Consider the following 21,926-nt stretch of genomic DNA (forward strand, 5'->3'; position numbering starts at 1 on the left):
TCTCGTGAATCATTCTTGCCAGGCTTCAAGCTATGTGCTTGTGGCCGAACACACAGGTATCGAACCAATCAGAATCCTATGAGGAACTACTGTTAGCTACTGCGCGTGGTTTAGGTGTGATGACCAGCGGAAGAAGCAACTGTAACAATGGCGGCTCCTCAAGTGATTAGCGTAAATGCTGCAGCATCAGTTATACCAGAACTGGAGGGTATATTTCACTGAAAGAAAAACAAAGAATGGCAACAGAAACTTTTCTTGTTAGATGTTGCTCTTCTCCTGACTGGCTTCCTTAGAAGTTTGATTTACCGACTGGCTCCGCTGGTAGTGCTCTCCTCCTATTAAACTGGTTGGTTGAAGTGAGTCTGTGATAGACGGTGACAGACAGATGGCTCTTCCAATCACCTGCCAAGTATTTTATGAAGGGTCTGCCCTTTTCCAAATAGTTTCTAACGGCAGCTCTACAGATGGTTCAATGTAACAAACCATCTGGCGCATCAGGTTATCAAACTGCTGCTGCTGTCATACTTTCCTCCTCTATAGATGGTGGAAGGTCACATGCGTCTAACAGCTAACAATGGCAGCAGCTTACTTAATGTGAATGCTTCACATCTATAAACAGTTACTTTTTCCTACTTAAAACATAGGTTTCCAATTTTCCTCAGAGTCTAGAAGAATGCAAACTGAAAAATGAAACTGCACTCTTATTTTGTCATTGACACTGCATATTGATTTTAATATGCCATGTTTACATGGGTGAACACTTCTAATAATAACCCAAAATGGTAATTGAAAAAACAGGAAAAGTTGTGTTTGGAGAAGGATTTCATCTCTGATGGACGTTTGCTGATGCTTGGCATTCATGGAAAATAAAAGCCATTACTCACAAGAACGGCACAACAGACAGGATCATTAAGCAGCCCTCTAATGGTCTTCCGACCGTTTATTGAACTGATGAAAAATCCATCCTCACTTGAAAAGAAAAAGAGTAATGTGTTGCCCTTGAGCAGTCAATAAAATACTGTGAGTTCAATAAACAGGATTCTTTTTTCTTCTGTGTTCATACAACTCAATAATTTGGGAAGTGAGGGAAATACTTACGGAAGATTTTCACTTTGACAGTAGACTCCCCTTGCTGGTCTCCATTGGTAGCCACACACTTGTATGTCCCTGCATTTTCAGTCCCAGCTTTATACAGCGTGAGGGTGGACGATGACTCATCGTTACGGGTTACTGTTATGTCTGGTCTGTTCGGTTCTATCCTGTCCCCACTCGGCCCAAACCAGTCTATATGCTTGGCAACACCTATAACTGAGAGCACAGCAGAGAGGAGTGTGTTTAAAAAGTTATCTCAAATGCAAGCATTCAACATCAGTTGAAGTTCACCAGTGTCCAAGTAAATATTGTAGGTTGATCATACTCCTGCGCAGACTGAAGCTCTGGATTTTTGCATTTTAGCTGTTTGAAACCACCAATTATCAGCCAAATTGTGTTTTTTTTAATGATTTTGTATCATGTTTTGCCTTGAACAGATGTTGAGGGCAACAGGAAACACGGTGCATTAAAGGGGGTCTCATGCAACAAAGGTCAATATTGATTAGATTGATCACATTTCAGCCATATGGATACATGTATGCATCCCAGACCCCCAAATCACCAGGATGTCATTCAATATTTTTAAAGACAGCTTGTAAATCAATTTCTTGTTTTAAAATATCAATTCTCATACATCCTTACCCTTAATAAACTGAGGCGTGGATGTCAAACTAAAGCACTGGTATTAGGACTTAATAATCACCGGCATAAGAGCAACCAGCCGGTAATCATTCAGGCTTGTGAATGCCGAGGTTTTGGGTACAGGGATGATGGTGGTAGTGTGGCCTGTTGTTGTGACATGTTGAACACGTTCGTGAGCAATGCAGCACTAGTCGGCACATGTATTCAGTGCCTGGCAAGGACACCATCGGCGCCCCCCTGCCTAGAGCCCACTTGACCTGGTAGAGCTGGAGAGTGAGTGGGTGGTCGCTCTCTGGTGAGGACAATGTCGGTTGAAGAAAGGGTGTCGTAGCTTTGTTTATAGCCAGCGTTGTTCCTAGTGTCTCGCAGCATGTTGCAGGGGTCCTTATCCTTGAAGTTTTCCTCAATGCATTGCTTGTACTTGTGTTTTGCAGTTTTAATGCCTCTGTCTAGGTCAGCCAAGGCTCTCCTGTAGGCGTCCCCGACTCCAGATATGAGTGCTTCGTCCCAGGCTCTGAGCAGCACTCAGCAGGCTCAGAACCATCTGCACACGGACCAACAGGCTGAGAAACAGCTTTTTCTCCCCGAGCTGTGGAAGAACTGCTGGACCTATGACACTTCCCCACCCCACCAAAACAGCTACCGAACCCCAGTGCAATAACTGTCAATGTTTCCCAGCGCTAAATCAATTTTATTGACTATTTATTTTCTATACTACGCATTATATACACGTTTGTACGTATATTAAAATTGGATGCTATGGATTACTGCATAGTGAAGCTTCATTGTATTTTAATATGCAATGTCAATAAAGCATCCATCCATCCATTCATTCATCCATCCATCCACCCATACTTACATACATCCATCCATACATATAAATATAAACCCAAAACACAGGCCTCTGTCACTGTTGACATTTGTTCTTTTAAACTTTCTAATTTTTAAATTATTTTAGGTCATATCTTTAAAAGAATATAACCAAAACTGGATATGAAAAAGGTATAAATCAGTTAAGAAAGTTTGGTACACTTACCTTCACACATGAAGAATTTGGACTCTCCAAGACTAATCTCCCCCTGATTTGGTGTGATCTGCACTTCCAGTGAAACTACAACAGAAAAAAAAAAATACAAAACAGAATCAGAAACTTGGTAATATAATAAATGGCACAATGCTTATGAATGGAGAAATGCTCAACACTGTTTCAGCATTCAGAGATATTACAATTATTGAACCAGTAAACTTCAGATGCAGACATCTTAATGTGTTAGTTAGCAGCACAAACATTAAATGTAAAACTTGAAATACACACACCACAAATTCGATAATAAAAACTTGATAATACTCGAGAAAAAAAAAAAAACTTGAGTATTCGATAATACAAACTCAAGCTATGGCTTTCATTTCCTGCAGGTGGCTCTAACTACAGCAGCTTCCCTTTTCCATCCCTGTAGTCTGTGACACCCACATATCTGCACATACATCAAAACTTTGTCTGTGAGATCTGGTACAGGAGATCTGTGGAAACTAATACACAAGCACCTCAAGATATTGACTTTGCCAGTTTCAGCTCTAGCAGCCCTATTACCAAAAACATGGACATTTCCTGTTCCTCTTTTGCCTGCAGTCTTCCTGTCCTTTCAAGAGATATAGCATCCAGCTAACGCTGCAATTATTTAAAATTAGCATTCAGCAGTTGGTAAGAACCAATACTGTGCTGCTAACCTACCTTGAGAGAAATTAAGATGAAAAGAAATGTAAAATGCTTTAAAAACTTTTTCTAAATCATGCTGTCTGTCTAGCAAGATAAACGCAGTGAGTCACTCGGTGCACTTCATCAAAGACCGGATGAAGGACAGATTTCTGTTATTTGACAGACAGAACTATGGCCTGAAACATTTCTGTGCTTAATTAGAACAAAGCTTCACTTGTTTCCTGCAGAATCTCCCAAGGGGGCAGTCAAGGGTTCCTGTGGTTGACTATGAAGTGTGACTAAATGGACCCAAAATCGAGCTCTATATCATCTATGCCCAAGACTGTGTGAATGTGTATGTACCACCATCAGTGTGTGCACATACACTGGAGGTCAGAGCGAGAGTGGGCATACACTGTTGTCAAGGGACACGGGGAAAGAAGACGATGATGTCTAGCGACGATGGACTGGAGTGAATAGGCAGAATGAGTTCTGAGTAATGATTGATGGATTCTGATCACATCTGTTTCAACAGATGTCTTTTTCCCTTAAGGAGACAATCCCCCTGCTGTGAAATTGTAAAGATAATTCAACCCATAAATCATTATACAGTAAAAGGTTAAAGAAAATCGGCAAATTGCTGTCTAATATACTATCCTTTCATGTTTGCTTACTTTAAGACAACTGATTAATTTAATTGGAACAGAGCTATAAAATTAATGAACCGATGTTACTGCCTACACACATTATTTTTGCTCAGAGTTTAATCAGAATCAGATTAATTAGAACTTTTGTCTTATTCCTTCTTTTGGATTTTCCTGAGAAACTGTAAATGAACCTTTCTAAATGTGTTGAAGATGAACAAATACTGGGCTCGAATACTGGGCACTAAAAGTAGCCATAGGTAGGTACAATTAACAAAAAATAGCTAGGGATGACTAGCTTGCAAGAGATAACAAAAAGCAGCTACTGTTATTAGTGTGATTGTTGATACTAAAAATGACTTTAAAATAATACTTTTTAGACAAAGATTCAGACATCAACCATAATATTCACATTAGCTTTATCAAAGGAGGGCATCCAATACACATCCACTGCTTTTCAAAACCTGGCGCCTACAGTACCCATAACGCACCTTAGCCAGTGAGTGACTTCACTGGATGCAGATAATCAGATTACATGCAGTTTCCTCTGGATCAACAAAAAGCTTTGTGCTACTTTTTTCACATATGCAGTAGTACTCCCGAAGACCTGTAAACACACTAACATGTAAAATTGGTGGCATTACCCTTTAAATAGGCATCTAGAGTGTGATCCTTTCTTCCATCAGAGCAGCAGTGTTAGGTAGAAACTGAACATGAACTGTGAAATTCACTTCAGTTGCACCGTCTCTGCTGCCAAACTATCCTCATTTTAGTCCACTTTGAGTTACACAAAGCACTTTTCACTAAAGTGATTGCATGCATGACAGTTGTTAGAAGGTTTTTATTTTTAAATGAGCCAAATTATTTGATTTTGTCAGCTGCATTTGATGTTCAAAGTGAAGAAACATGAAAAACAGGCATCAAAACCCCGCTCAATTTATTTTCACACGATCTACTAACTGAAACAACGTTATGCTAATTTTATGGATAAGAATTTTGTTTTAATTGGACCGAGGAAGTCAGTACGGTTGGTGTTCATTTAGTCAAACAAACAAGCTACTCATGTGCAGAGGAGGCATGATGATGATGATGATTATTCAAGTCAAGTGAAGTTTACTTGTAAAGCCCATTATCACATTCAATGTCTGAAAGCGCTTCTCATCAGTAATGGTTTCCAAACTCAGCCAAAGCTATCCAAGCAGAAGAGGAAAAACATGCAAGGCACCAAAAAAATGGAATGGAAAGTGTAACAGAGACACAAAATGCAACAATTAGACCACAAGTCATTTTCATTACTCCAGTGAAGTATAAAGATTCAATGGAGGTTGAATGAATATGCCAACTTAGATGCATCCATGAACAGATCCAGTATCAGTTCTTCATATTTTTCAGGTCCTATGTGCCAGGTCAGTGGAGAGGCAATTGGGGAGAAAGGTCAGGTGTGGGGCACGAGATGAGTCTTAGACCAAAATAGCCGCATTCTCTGCATTTTATATCGCCCTGGAGCATATAAGCTGAAGCTTATTCCCTTTGACATTTTCGGAGGAAATATCCACAGACGGTGCAGTCAAAAAGACTGGCCAGGTCAGGTTTTACCGTAGCTTCTGTAACACGACAAAAAAGTGCACAGGTTGTAAAATCATGCTAAAATATGCTAAATTCTTTCCATAGCATTGTGTTGCAGGCTCCTAAAGGATAATAATGTAGAGCCAACGAATCTCTAAGGCCTAGTCCACACGTACACAGGTATTTTTTAAACAGGGTTTTAAAACCAAAACAACCTCCATCCAAATGAGCATTTCAGAAATAATCTCCATCCATACAACACACCTGAAGGCGCTATCAGATGGCCATTCAAGTACACGGGGAACGCATGTGCCAGTGTAAAAAGGAAGCAGACAGTTGCTTAGTTGCCGAAAATATGAAAAGGTTTAATAGGTCCCTTGCTATGAAGAAGCTGGGGAAATATGACTGCTCTTCACTGAATCCTCCAGAATAATGCTGTTTTTATTAAAACATTGACAGCAGCTGTTATTGCCTCTCTTTTCCATCACTGTATAATCAATGTCGATTTGTGTCTTTCTAAATATAGACAGTATCAAATGCAGTCCATCAATGCAAAAACACAAATATGCCACTCCAATATCATAACACATACTCCGAGTTCACATTTGCCAATAATGCTACAAACAAGACCCAATTAGGAAGCAACATGGGTGTCTGTATCATCGTTTCCAAAAATCTTTATTCCTGTCCATCCAGATGTAAACACTGAAATTGGAGTTTCTAAATATCTTCAGCCTGGAAGGTTTACAAAAGGTCTGTCTTCAGTGATCTAAAATGTTGATGTGTGAACAAAAGGCCAAAACACGCAGAAAAAGGTTTGTTTTTAAATGCCCATGTACATGAACAGTTTCAACACAACTGAACATTATAGCCTTCATGAAAATAGGATTTATTACAGGACTGTTGTGTTAGACTGCATTCGTTTAAGCTCGCTGTACCTCATCAACTTGCAACCGAGTCCACTGTTTATTGGCTTAATAATGGAGCAGCAGGTACTATAAATTCATAACTGATCAAAAAAAAACTTTGATCTAGCTAGATCAGATGTGTGCATTGAATTAATGTCACAAAGTCAGAAAGCAGCAAGCCAGATTGTAAAACCTGTCAGAACACTTCACAACACTGCCTTTCCTATATGAAAACCAACAATGCAAAACCGCTCTCATATCTTCTAAACAAGCTGACATTCAGAGGGATGAAGGTCCCACAGGGAATTTCCATCACATGATCCTCCATCCTCTTCACTGTCTCTCACTAAGTGTTTTTCTCCTTGTTATGTAGACTATTAGAATGCAAGAACAACACACCTGCACAGTCTGGGAGTTTTCCAAAATAACTATACTGTAGCCCAAGCACTAATTAGCTCTCTCAGATCGAAGGCAGAGCCGTGGCTCCTCTTTTCAGATAGTTATGAACAAGACGGGGGTAATTGCACTCCAACCAACAGCTCACTTTTCATATATTTAAGAGGCTAACAAGCGGCTGTAGCTCCAGCCCAGTGAAAGGGCAGGAAGGCAGTGGCCAAATTACAAGAAGCAACTGTGTGTCCTAGAAATTTAATCAGCATGTGAATCCTCAGTGACCAATCCATTTTAAACCCAAGTAGGGCTGAGACTGCATGGGGATCGCCACATCATGGAGGTTGAAGGAGCTAGACAAGATAAAATAATTCATTGACTTGAGCATTATCTATAAACTACTTTTAATCTTAATTCCTTAGAAGTTATTTGGCACTATTCATTTGTGGCTTTTTCAAAGGAGAAATGCCTTTAGCACAAATTTTAAACATAGTTTTATTTAGTGATAAATGTTAACATAGCTTGCAGCATGTTTAGGGATCGACCCCCACGTTGGTCCAGACTGAAATATATTAAGTATTGGATAGGCTGTATTGGAGATTCAGACATTCATGGTCCACAGAGGATTAATCTTATTGACTACCTTCTCGACTTCTACTCCAGTGCCATCAAAAATGTTTAATTTATCCAGTTAAAAACATTTTTTTCAGATAATTAATTTGATGATTAATTAATCTAGCATGGCCGTAGACTCTGGCCCAATCCCAATAGCTAGCTTACATTATGTTGTTATTGTTGGATCGAGTTTTGAAGGGTTGTCCCATTTCATAGTGGGAGATTTCAACCACTACCCCTTTGTAACCCTGTTCTGAGGGGCACTCGAAAACAAGGGGTAGGGGTAATTGATTCCATGTCAATCAATATCAAGGCTCTGTCAGTATCTGTTGTGCCAGCGGTGTATCATAAAGCCTAATATTTTATATGATCGTACCATCTTGCTAAAATCTGTAATTTCAACTCCTACACATTACAAATCTAAAAATAAGAATCCAGAGAGGTGCATAAGCATAAGAAAAACATACCTCTTTTAAAAATTTAAAACAAAATTTATATTTAAAAGTATATTCTCAGATTTGTTCTTCCTTTTCATATTGAAAACTCCTCTGCTAAACTGCACTGTTATTTCTTTGGACTACAGATCATTGAGCACAAGCTTTTACCTACTGTAAACTTACCTTACGCCTCAGTTCCTGCTCCATGAAATATGATTTAAAGTATGACTGTTTATTAAAACTGGAACACAGACTAAGGAAATGAGTAGAAAGGAAGATTGCCCCAAGAGCATCAGAAGGTGCGATGTACCACTAATTGGCAAACCAAACCTCAGGCTTACAAAACTTACATACAAACAGAACGTAACTCGCGCAAGCCTGTCCTAGTTGTTAAAGCCTACAACATCAAACTGGTTAGCAGGCCCACAGAGAAGCAATTTATTCAACTAGATAAGAGTGACCTAGTTCTGAGTAAACATGTAATTTCCCCGCAGTTAAACTTGACATTTTTTATTAAAATGCCTCTTCAGACTTCGGGTGATCATCCAAAAATGTATCGTTAACAAAAAAATAAAATCACCTCCCCATCTAAATCAACCTCTATTGATTACCTATATTAGAAAAGATTTAACCAGCAACTTGAAGTTAGAGACATGGACAAAAGGCCAAGTGGAATTTTCCATCAACAAACTAATGTCTGACCATTGACCACAGACATTTAGAGATGAGGTATGGCTGTATCTCTGAGTAGCTCTAGATTCCATTTTGCATCAATAATTACATTTTTAAGATTGAAGAGGAAAGACATACTGACATAAACCAAGGAAGATAATTAGATTTAATAAGCTCTGCCTTCCAGACATTGCCATTTATCGATGCAGAATATGGTTGGAACCCAAAGATCAGCTGCCAACAAATGGATGAAGAATGCTAGTCGGTCCCAAAATCTGAGCAGCAAATTAAGTCTTATTTACAATCGCACCATGAGTTCAACTTGACAGATGACATACGAGCAGAGAATCATGGTCTGCCTAAATTTTACCACAATACCGAGATGAATACCAAGGAAACACCAGCAATAAATGTGGTTGCTGGTCTGTTTTCCTGCATCTAAACAGGAAAGCAGAGGCGAATTTGGATGCAACACAGGAACTGAGACTCTGACAGTAGCAGATCATTTGTGATGTAACATTTACTGTAGCTGTGGGCAATGTCATACTTGGATGCAGGCTGATCATGACTATAGGAGACAGCTTGCAGTGTCAATAATTCATGTCTCTGTGGGTCATCAACCAAACCTTACTGTTTGTAGTCTTGGAGCAATCTCATTAATTTTACAGCATCATGGAGTAAAAATACTATATCATTGGTAGTAGCTTATTATCAGTTGCAGGGTTCATTCTCTGCTGCTTCTTGATGCAAGTCACGGCATAATGCAGCAAATTGCAAAGAATTTTGTGCTATTTATTTGAATGTACTATAGTTGAAGGCCAGAAATGACTGCTTCCTTTCCAATTCAAACAGAGTCTTTGTGTTTCTATTTAAGGGTCATGGTTTCTTCAGTACAGCCACGGGGCGTTGTACTACTTAATACCACTGCATACACATGTGCTTGCACGTGTATGCGTTTGTATCTTTCTGTGTAGTGCCAGTGTGGAAGGGGGTTATTTTATGAATGGAAATGATATACATTGATGTCCTTGGGCAACAGTAATCAGTGGTAGCAGATGCAGATCCATTAATAGCCTAATGTAGCCTAACCCTATCTTCTTTAGCTCGGGTTGTATCTCAAATTTAAGTTCCCCCTAGGAATACACAGACTTTTCCACAGTTCTGTTGGCAGGAACTGATAAGATATGAAGAGCAAGGACGCCATATAGATGAGAATTTGTGCAGAGCGTGGCCTCTTTCCTTTGGCCTCTGTAGTAAGCAACACCTCAAATGCCACTGCCACTGCCAGTGCTATGGGGTGTTGTAGTAAGCCTCCACCCAGGCCATGACTCGCTTCACTTGCTGTACGGGATTATGCTCATTATCTATTCTGCTAGCATAACACACACACACACACACACACACACACACACACACACACACACACACACAGAGAAAGACAAAACCACTTAAACTTAAAGCCTGCCAAATTCACAGTCACAGTTATAAACCTTTGCTTGACTATCTGTAATCTTAAATAAACAAAGAATCTGATCCGTCCTTCAAACAAAAGCCCAGCTAGCCACTATGCTGGGAATCACTGACTAACTCCTTACAATACTAAAACAATATTTTATATTGAACTTTAAACACTCACTTGCACTGGTGTGAGTTACTTTTACATTGGGGTGCACCAGCACATAATTTATGTGCACCCAATAATAGAATTTCATTTTAATTTCTTTAAGCATCATGTAAATGATTGTAAACAGCAATAAAGGTGCAAATACATGTTTTTTTTTTTTGTTTTTTCAGGCGCACCACTGAGACCAATGAAAATGTTTAGATGACAGTTGTTTTGGTGCATGTGCAACCAAAATAGTGGAGCCCTGTATATTTATATTAACCCCAAGGTAATGACAGTATATAACACAGGAGTAGCTGCGATATGTGATTCATCAAGAAAATAAATAAATAAATCTATGATATCCTAGTCACCAAACAGAAAAATATAACCTTAAAAATAAGGAAAATGATTCTTTACAAAGCAAGAGCCAAGTGTGTACAGTATGTATTTACAGCATTGAACACCTACAGTTTCATATAGTTTTATGGACCACTGAGATGAAAATGTATGTGCTGAAAAGCCTTTTTAACAAACACACACACACACACACACACACACACACACACACACAAAGCAAAATGAACCCATGTGCCACCATTTCAATGTCATACAGCCTTTAACAGGTAGCATCTGAACTGCCGGAAAGCAATCAGTTTAGACTTCAAAAGTCTACAGGAGTGAATTGCCTCTGCACCAGTAATGGTGCCAGTGTGTTTATAATGTACTGCAAGACACTGACTCACAATATCTCACAATGTTATGTCCCACACACTCTTGCCAAGAAAAACTGCCAATGACTCACCCACTTTGACCATTTTATTGTGTTGATTTATTATTACAAACAAAACTGTGAACTAGACAAACATATTTGTCAATGGGGTAAGCTCACACAGCTGTATTAAAACACTTCAATGACAATAAAAAGCACATAACATGTGCTTGTAACTCGCTCTTAAAAAAGAGACTGAGGCACATAATTCATGTTTTGGTTCACACAACCCTTACACATTTTGATTCTTCATGAAAGGTCTGAACAGATAAATATAAATTAACATGGAAGCATTTAATTGAGAACAAACACTGTATTGAGATCCCAGTCTTAAGTGGACAATGCAAACCCAAGGTGGTCGTAATCAGGACTCAATAGTTTTAAGGAACAAGGAAGTATTTGCTTGCTGCTCATGCCTCTCAACCACAGTTATACTCACTTCTACCAGTTGCTATGGAAACGTGTTTCCCAGCTCCCCTCTCCCCATATTTTGACATCACTGCTCTCTCTCCTCTCTCGCCCTCTTTCTCTCTCGTATGGCCGTCTGATTGGATGCAGCAGTATAGCCTCCGAGGAGTGACTATTTACATTGAAGAGGTTGTCAAAACACAGTGCACAACTTCAACTGATCACCATGATTGCCTTTAGTGGCTAGGCTGTTGAAGCTCAAACATGTGCACCAGTTATCCACACACAGCATATACGTACATAAAAGCTGCAAATTTGACCCTGTGTGCACCATTGAGACCATGCGATGTGATGTTAAAGAGCAAAATTTTAACAATTCATTTGACGCTCAGCTGGTGCTTCCCTTATTATAGGCCCTAGCTGAAGCATCAATATCTGCCAGGCTCTAAACACTTGGGGCATTTCATTTGTGCATTGCTTTTCAAACATGATAAGACTGCACAACAGATGGCTGGAAGCTCACAGTAAATCTCTGTGCATTAGATTTAAAAGAAGTGGTAATGTGCCAAACCAAAAGGAGCAAAGGAGCCACGAGGACAGAGAAACTGCCTGGTTCTTGATTATATTTATTTCGATCTATTTCAGTCCAAATAAATTACCCTTGTAAAACCTAAATCTTAATCCCAAATCTTCTTTCCGTGACATCTAGACCACATAAGGAGGCTTAAAATGTAATTCATATGTATTTAAATCCTTTTTTAAGTTGTAAATGATTAATCATATCTGAAAATTAACATATTCTGCAACCAGTCAGCAGATAACAGGATTGGTTTTGTGGCAGCAGAATGTTACATGTTAAAAAACGAGGGCGTAAAATATCACTTGAAATACTGACGTAATGGTCATATTATGGGTTACATAATAGGGCAACGCACATTAGAATAAGAGGCCGAGGCAGCAGAAGCTGAGCTGCCACAGTGGAGATGATTCAGACTATCTGCTGTCGAGTGGCCGTTTGAAAGGTGTTTGGCTGTGATATTGAAGTCTCATAAAACATGTCATATTTTATGCCATATCACTTTTATCATTTTGTCATAAAACAAAAGGATTTTCTTCCCATGTAGAGGGGCTTAATGTGCATCACTAGAAGAAGGGATTCAACTAGAAAAAAAAGAAAGAAGTCTGGGACAAAATGTTCCTCATTTAAATCCATCAAAACACATCCTTCAAAACGTTCACTTGTGAGCCAAGGGAAAAACCTCCCTGACAGCATTTTCTAAATCTTAAACTGAAATTGTCTTCACATTGATCTCTGCTACATTAAGAGGTCTACTGGAAAAATTTTAATTAGCAACTACAAAACCTGATTATACCCAAACATGGTGTAACAATCGACACATCACTGTGTTAGCTTCGTTCTGAGCTGACTTATTGATATTAGGGGTTGGGCAATCTGGCCTAAAAATAATATAACAATCTATTTGACTGCGATCACATACCACTACAGGCTTGCCTGTAGAAAATGCTAGGATTGAGCAACAAAATCAAATATCGCAATATGTTTTACCTTAATATCGATACTGCAATAATTGTAGAGATGACAACTGGTACTTTCACAGAGTATTGACATAATGACATTTTTGATAAATAACCATCAGTAATGTAAATATTATGACTAAGTGAAAAAGGCAAGTAAGTAAAGGCAAGTATTAGAACAGTCTGGAAGAAAATAACATTATTTTACTGTAATGCAGGCAATTAAAACCAGGAAAAGACAACACTGATATATCACGATATAACGATATCCAAAATCTCAGACGGAATATAGTCTCATATCATGATAACAATATATATTGTATATAATGCCCAGTCCAAGTTGACATTAGCAGGAAATTAATACATCATTCTACAGAAAGTGGGAGTTTTTTCTTATACATTATCTATAATGCCTGTGTTGTCACAAGCTTATCAGTTGCTGGGAACATTTTGTCACTGCAGCAACCCTAACCCACGATCTAAATTTCGACTTGTTTTCTAAATTTGAAAAATGTTCTGAAGACTATATCCACACTTGAAATGGCATATGACCTTCTCCATTTGCACCATGAAAACACATTAATGCATCCAAGATAGTTCTTTCTTGGCACGAGCTCCTCATCCACTGTTTCTAGCTGTAAGTCACATTGCATTGTGTACTGTGTATTGTGTACCCTAATAAGAGCCACATGAGATAATTTGTCCAATCAGCAAAGCCATCTAGTTGGCTCTCATCACTCTACTGGTATGTTCACATAACGTAGACCTGTCATACACTGAGGTTATGTCAAGTCTGTAAACATTAAATACCACAATGTCTATGACTCACCTGAAAAGTAGATTGTAGACATCTTCAAGATTGATCACAATATAAAATCATCATTACCCACCTCTAATTAATGTTGTCAACGAGGACAAGTTTAACCTGATAATGAATGTATTAATCCATCAACAGACAGAAAATTAATCTGCTATCTCACTATCTTGATAATTGATTGCTCCTTTTATTTGTCTTGCATGATAACGTGAATCTCTTTTGGTCTTTGACTAAAGGACACACAAAAACAAAAACTAGCAATCTGACAATGTCACCCATCGGGGAATTGTGGAGGGAGTTTTTTACTAATGTTTCCTGTCATTTCACAAACAAAACAATTGATCGATTAACCAATAAAATAATCATGAGGTAAACAATAAACAATGAACAATGAAAATAATCAGTAGCCCAGATGCAGATCAAGATCTCTCAAAAGCTGAGTACAGAGAACAGGTCCAACCACAGTAACTGTACCAGATTGCGCATTGTATAATTCTCCAAAGGATGCTCACATACATAATTTATTCATTTAAAAACTAGACACTAATTTTAGAGCAACAGTTTTAGAGAAAACACCCAGTAGGTTTTTTTTTTCTGTAGAAGAGTGGTCATAGGGTTTTGGGAGATTCTTCATATCCTGAGAATTTAATTGTGGTGGTGTTTCAATATGCATCACTTGAGTCTGCTGCAAAACAAAATTGTTTTTACAAACTAAATTAAGATTAAGGAAGATATTTTCCAGCCTATGCCGTAGCACATGAATGCACCACTCTCCCAGACTTGGCACTCTGAACTGCATTTCTATGGGCTGAAAAGAAAGTATAATAAATACAAAACACACATTCAGTTTTGGGGAGTTGTAAATCCACATGGTTGAGGCTTTCACATACATTCTGCAAATGGGAAACACTGCCAGGGCGCCATAACATCTTTTAAGTAACATCATGACTCAAACTGAAGCCAAAATATGAGCTAAAGTGAACTCTCCCTAATGGGCATATGCATCTCTGAGCTACATTCCTCCTCTTCTCTTTGCTGAAGATAATCTGTGACTCAATGAGCTACGGCGCACTCCACTTCAGTGGCCGACAGAATTCACCCTCATTCAGGCAATTTAGTGTGAGTGCCCCTCAGCATCTGCCTCAGCTGTGCACCACACAACAAAAGCCCAGGGAGACGAAGAGCCGAGCGTCTGTGGCCCATCATGCCATGCTGCGTACTCCTGTAATGAGTCAGTATTTAGAACGCTGAAAATGCAGACAACATGCTAGCAGGGACACCTAAAATATAGGGGGAGAGAACGCTTCCGGAAAGTCACAAGAAAGAGATTAATTGAGGCTTATTAAATAACAATTTCTCTGAACACAAACTACCACAATCCAGGATAAACATGTTGTGCCACGGACGACAAACAGACATGTGATGCTGTGAAATAATAATTACGCCAAAAATCCCAGTTTGATTGTGCTCCAGCTCAGGGCTCCAGTAGAGCTGTACAACCTGTGCAAGTACTAAGAGAGAGCAGTCTGTCACCAAGTCTCCAAAAGACATGCATAATCAGTGAAATGGAAAGATTCTTGGAGGCTGGATTCTGGGGACTGTGCAGAGACTTTTTTATTTTCGGCTCGAATCCTGTGTGGCAACTACATACAAGAATAGGGAGTCTGTGTGGCATGAACAATGAAATGGTAACATCTCTGCGAACACAATGAATCACCACAGACTGTAGCAAAATAACACTCTTTCTTCCAGATTAATCATAACAGTGGTTCTCCAGTGGCTTCCCTGTTAGTGCTAGTCACGACACACTCCCATGAAGAAGCCCACAAAGCAACTGCCTCCTTGCTACTAGCGAGAAAAGCCATTAAGGTTTAGCGAAATATAATACGCTAATGCTGTGCAGAGCTGGGCAGAATTTCATGCATCTTTAATAATTACTGTAACGACAAAGAGGCAAAGAAGGGGGGACAGCAAGGGCAGGAGGGCATGAGGGAGGGAGCCACAATGACCACTCAGCCACAAGCTGCCTGGGACTACACAGAACCCCGAAGCCTGGCACATGCACACTGCTCTCTCTGTGTGTCCATTCAGAAGGCAGACAAGCTGGGACGAGCCGGATAAGCCTGCCTGTGACTCCACCAGGAAGAGGATCAATAAGAGGGAATGCACCATTTCAGATACAGCCAGACAGAGCCAGGGGCAGGGCAGAGAGGCAGAGCAGCACTTGAGTACTCATTATGCTGTGTAGGATGACACAGTGTGTGCAGCCACTTCTGGAGTCATCTATGAATGGAGGAAGACGATGCAGAGCCATTAGAGATTAGGCCAGACCACACAGTAATTGGATTAAAGCAGTAATGAAAAATAAAATCTGGCATGAGCATTTCTCCGTCAAGGTTACAGAGCTGACAGAGATAATTGTGTGAACACACTGATAGCAGGTAGAGAAACCGGTCGCCAAACCGATGCTATGACCGGAGAAATGTTGAACAATGTTCACCACGGCCACCTCTTTTCCTTTTCGCTTGCTGGCATGGAAGCAGTTGGCTGCAGCTGAGCATTTGGACATCATCCACCAGCAGTCAATCACATACTGATGTCCCGCCTCCCATACTAACAGAGTCTGAAATGAACACCTGCCAAGTATCAAATGCCAGTAAAATTTGCCTTTGCCAGTAAATAACCAAGGGTCACCCACCACAGTGGCCAAGATGATGATGCCTCAGCTGGTCTTTTCCTGTCACAGACTATCTCCCTGCTGACCACTATACACTCTCTCTCTAACCATCAGCAATCAAATCAAAGCAAAACAGTGGCTGTGCATCAAACAGGCTTCTGATTAGCTGCCTCTAATTCTGGCTGTACAAGAAACTGCTAAACTGTTATTTCCCATCTGACCAAATGGTTTATCAGCCTAACACTGGTTTAAAGATAGCCACATACAAACAGCCAATAAAACAAAAAGATCTACTGTAGAATAGGCTTGCCATGGTAGTCCATTTTACTGGTGTTGCATGGTGTCTGGGCATACACTGATTACATTACTTGCCCACGATCACCACTGTCGTTTTGTTTTTTGGTAATTAATACTTAGTCAGACGGCAGATGCTACAATTCTCTGTACATCAGCGTCACACCACAGAGTAGCAGGAGTCACATTTCAGTTATTATGCGGTGAGTAAAGACAGTCGATCGACAAGACGATATAAGATTTATTGTTAAAGCAAAAAAGAAAAAGCCCCTACTTGACATTATTTCGGATTAAAGCCCCACTCCAGCCAGAGTTGCTTCCTGTTTAACGGTCAACGTTCCTTCTCAGACAATGGGGGTGTGGTCAATTGTCAGACGTAATCCAATTACCATTGGAAAAATGCCAAAATACACTGGAGTAGGGCTTTAAAACCAATACTAATAGGCTTGAACCTGATATCGTTAATTAGGAAAAAAGAGTTGGTGACTGAGAAGTTGGAGATGTGCAGCCGTTGTTTTGCTCTACAGACGCTGTTTTGATGACATCGTGGTAAGTGTGAAACTCACTGAGATACACATTGAACTATCTGTGACTATTTCATAATAACAGTCAACTTGTTTTATGACAGTTACATGCTTTTAATGTGAAGAAACTGGACTGCATTAGCATTATTCCCATACAGCGCTGTACAGATATTGAGCTTCCTTTCTTGTAAAATGTTCAGTGTAACTGGTAACACCCACAACCGGTGGGAACCTTTCCTCACTGTGGAATCAATATTGTAGAATTGAGTTACCAAGTTTGAAATCAAAGCCTCCATCTGCTCATCTCTAGGGATGGGACAAAAAAAGATATTCTCGCTGAACACAGTAAAAACACATAAGTTGAGCATGGTGAATTTCCTTTATCGGGATAATTGTGAATATCCTCACGTGAATGATTTGAAAAAGTTGCTCACTAACATACACTTCTATATATATTTCCGTATCATTTCGAATATTACAAGGATTAAGCTGGCATCTTTCCAGTATTTACAAAATCCTAAGCTTGCTGACACCAGCAATGGTATCCCCCAGGAAAAAAAAGTTAAATCGAATGTGTGGCAATGTATTCCACACCTCCAGTTTGCACTTCCATCTCCAATTTTCTTTCAATTATCAAGTGATTTAGGTATGTTGTATTGACATGTTAGGAGTACTAAGCAACATTTTATGATTATCGAGATAATATGAAGAATTGCAATAATTTTGTCCTGGTTATTCGTGACATGAAATGTTCATCGTCTCATGCCTACGCATCGCCTTACTGAATTTTTCAGAACCTTTCTGACTTAATACAGAATATGCAGCACTGAAAATGAGTAGGTAGGTGTTACAGCTCAGAGTCTTATCAAGCAGACGGTTATGAAACAATAGAAACAGCAATACTGTTACCTGCAGTCTGAGACGTTCTGTAGGAACTAACTTCCTATGCATGATCAATTAACTTACCAAACATGACATTGAACTTGTATTTAATGATGGTGAACATTTAAACATTTTTTGGTGCTCATCATTATTGGTATTAAATTGCTCAATAGGACAAAAGTAAACCATCAGGCTTTTCAAGTAGAGCTGTAAAAAACACATTTTAATGTTTTCTTGTTTTGTAGATGAATTTAAAGTTAGAAAGTGAAGCAAACACCAGCATTAGCTGTGTTTTGACCCTACTATTTTAATCAATTGCAATTTCAAAACAGTCAAATAATAACTCAGTGCTGATTACACAAGTGGCCAGCTTCCCGCAAAAAATAACCCACTAATGTGACCTCACAGACTGAGGAATAGGCTGCGTTTCTTCTGGCACAAGGCAGTGTCTGCCTCTTGGAGAATCTATATGCATAGTATCTCTTTCTATCTAACTAACCAGACAACTGGCATCATTAAATGCCTTCAGTTCAATTCATCTTTCGGATCTGTACGTGCAGTGCATCTCCCCCCTGGAAAATCCTTGCCAGCCATATCAGAATAAAATCCTTTGATCGTAACACAAGAGTCATCTGTGCTTCACTAAGACGCTCATTTGTTTTATCCTATTTAAAATTAGTTATGCTTTATTAGTCCCTTTGGGGAAATTTGTCCCTTCAATGTTACCCATCCTGACCATTTAGGAGCACGGGGTAGCAACAATGCAGTGCCTGGGAATGAGCTAAAGTTCTGAGGCCTGGGCCTTGGTCATGGGCAATAACGGGAGTATAAGAATAACTAATGTGCATGTCTTTGGGGTTGGAAACCAGAACACCCAGAGGAAATCCATGCAAACACAACTCTACACTGTTAACTGCGACAGCTGTGCTAACCACATTCACAAAAAGAAAGTGCTATAATCTGTAACATTTCTGCATTGAAATGTCTAAAAACTAGCAGAGCTTTGTAATATATTTTTTAAATCGTGGTCTTACATTATCCCAAATGTTTCAACAATGTTTAAACCCAGAGAAACCTGTCATTTTATTCAAGATTACAGCACGTTTCATTTGGTCGCCTGTCACTATAACTTCTGAGAGAGTCAGTGACCAAGCAAGTCGGCAAATATGACTAAACATAACGTGAAAAACACTTGAAAACATTACCTCATCTTTGAATATTTCTGTCTGAGTCACATAGATTGTCATTGGCAATGGTGTGGTTGCTCAACAATGAAGCAAGCACTTTTCATGATCCCACACTACTTGGGTCTTTTGTTTTGTTTTGATTGAGAGACCCCTAGTGGCAGAAACTAAATGTGTGCAGCTGATTTTATGAGCTGCTTGAAATAAACTTAAAGACATCGTTAGATTAAAAATTTGATCTCTATTCTAAATGTATCTCTTTAGAGCATTTTGCTTAACATATTGGTGCTCAGGGCTCAGGCTCTAAATTCTCCTCTCAGACTCGTTACACTTAAAGCTTTCAATAAAGGATGTCAGATTTCTTTGATGGTCGGCAAATGCCTCTCTAGCCCTCCAGACAAGGGCATGCTTGGTACTCCGGTAGCATGTTCCTGTTATTCAAGGCCATCCCTGATGTCCCTCATTAATCCATGCCACATCTAATTGTGCTAAGCCATAACAGCAGGCCATTTGCATTCTTAAGCAACAGCGCTGAGCTCTTCGACAATTTTTCCAGTTGTTGTTGACTAATTGGAGATGCTTCTGACAGGCTAGAAGAGGATGGGTAAAATTAGTCAAGCTTTTGACACAAACTCACGCTGGTTCAGCTGTGAGGAGCATATCAATAATAAAGTTGTCATATTTAGATTGACATTTGTGAAAGACATTCATGAGAATCAGACACCTTTAAAGGTCCAATTTGTAAGATGGCTGCGTCAGTATTTGACAAGTTGGGAATGAAGACTCAACAATCAACTATCTTACAAATTGGACCTTTAAAGGGTAACTCCACCAATTTTACACATTAAGGTCTGTTTACATGTATTTGAGATAACCACCACTTACATAAAAAAAGGTAGTATAATGTCTTTCAATTTGTTGTTAAACTGTCCATAATGAGTTCAACAGTGCTGTAAGAGAGCAATGTAGACCAGTGGACTGCTTTTCAGAACCTGGTGCCTATATTACCCACAATGTAACTTAGCCACTGAGTGATATCACTTGAGGGGATTTATCAGATTGCATGCAGCTTCCTCTGGAGCCACACAAGGCTTTATACTATGTAAGATACAAAGCCTTTCCAACATGCATCGACAGGTGGGTAAGCAGGTGGGTCACTGGACTTGGGGCTTGAGGGGGATAAGGTTTAAGCAGAAGGGCAGTTGAGGTCAGTCCACCTTAAGAAGTATGCTGTTGTGTGTTATCTTTCAGTCAGCGAAATGCTGTGATGTACTGATTTAGCACTCTGGGTGAGTCAACCAATTCATACTGACTAGACAATCAATGACTCATGAACAACCTGTTACTACACCTGCTAGGCAAATCTGTTCGTGTTTACTGTTTACATGATTAATATCAGCTTATCCTTTCTCTACAGCTCCATTGCACAGTCAAGAAAAATATAGCATCAAAATCCAACGCACTTCATTGCACCACGTACAGTTATCTACGTGAAAGAACAACAAAAGCAGACCTTTTCAGGAGCAAAAGACTTTCATTTAAAAGCACTAATTGGAAAGCTGGGACTTGCATTCCCCCCGTGTTCTTGATATAGCTGTCAGTACAAAAGAGCACGGAAAGCCCAAGGTTGTGTTTTGCATTCTCTGAGACAGACTGACTAGGCGTGGTCTGTCCTCACAACGGCTCCACTGAGGGCGACAGATGGCACATAGGCACCTTATGACACAACATGAGCCTCCACACACACACCTTGTTGGCCAATCAGTGGCTGGACTGCAAAAATAGACACTGGGTCGGGGCTAGCCTCCAGAGAGTTGGCTACTCTATTCCTCAGGGCTAAGATTCTCTGGAGACATCTACGGAGAGCAAAGACTACCGCCATTAATCCAGGCACTTTAAAACACGGCTGTGATGAATTAGAAAGGGGTAATGCCTTTTTTTCGGATTTTATGGCTGCTCATTATACATGTAATAGGACGTGAAAGTTTCAGCTAAGTGACGGGGACTAATGTCATTACCAGTGGACATACATGGATTTAACGAGGGTCATATTTACCTTCAGTGGTTTTCAGTTATTTTTTTATTGAGTATTACTGCTGGATCTCATTTGTTTGACCTTCAGATAATTAGAGACAGTCAAGACAGCTGATTACTACAAATTCACCTGCCTTCAAATTCATTAAATTCAGTCTGAGGTAGATCCAAGGCTGTATACGCTGCACGTTTGAGCTGCAGTTCGTTTAATGTTCTGCTACAAATCCTGGGAGCTCCACTACTGGAATAAATTTGTCAGGAGCATAAAAAAAAAACCTGGGGAATTCAGAAGAAGAAATTCAAGTCATCTGAGAGAGTCCATTTAAGAGAAAGTCAAGTCATGCTTTTTTCTTTTCTTTTTTTTTTAAAAAAATGGGAGAATGAACTCAATGGGGCTTTTAGTGTAGGTTTCTCCTTATACATACAAGGTATAAAACTCTTAAATAAAGTTGACACCAACAGCAAAAGGATACCACAAAAGCAGACAGTGCACAAACTAAATGCAACAGGAATATTAAAATCATTTTAGGGCT

The 21,926-nt window shown here is 39.5% G+C and overlaps 1 protein-coding gene across 1 annotated transcript in view; it reads right to left on the minus strand.

Annotated features, from left to right (window-relative positions):
* Window positions 1-21,926, minus strand: part of LOC141014438 (neural cell adhesion molecule 1-like) — an 83,329-nt gene that overhangs the window by 44,807 nt on the left and 16,596 nt on the right. The window contains exons 2-3 of the mRNA XM_073488242.1: window positions 2,771-2,845; window positions 1,099-1,308 (exon numbers count right to left, since the gene is read on the minus strand). Of these exons, the coding sequence (XP_073344343.1) occupies window positions 1,099-1,308; window positions 2,771-2,845 (285 nt within the window). The remainder of the gene's footprint in view (window positions 1-1,098; window positions 1,309-2,770; window positions 2,846-21,926) is intronic.

This window comes from Pagrus major, chromosome 2 (assembly GCF_040436345.1).
Source record: "Pagrus major chromosome 2, Pma_NU_1.0".
Lineage (NCBI taxonomy): Eukaryota > Metazoa > Chordata > Actinopteri > Spariformes > Sparidae > Pagrus > Pagrus major.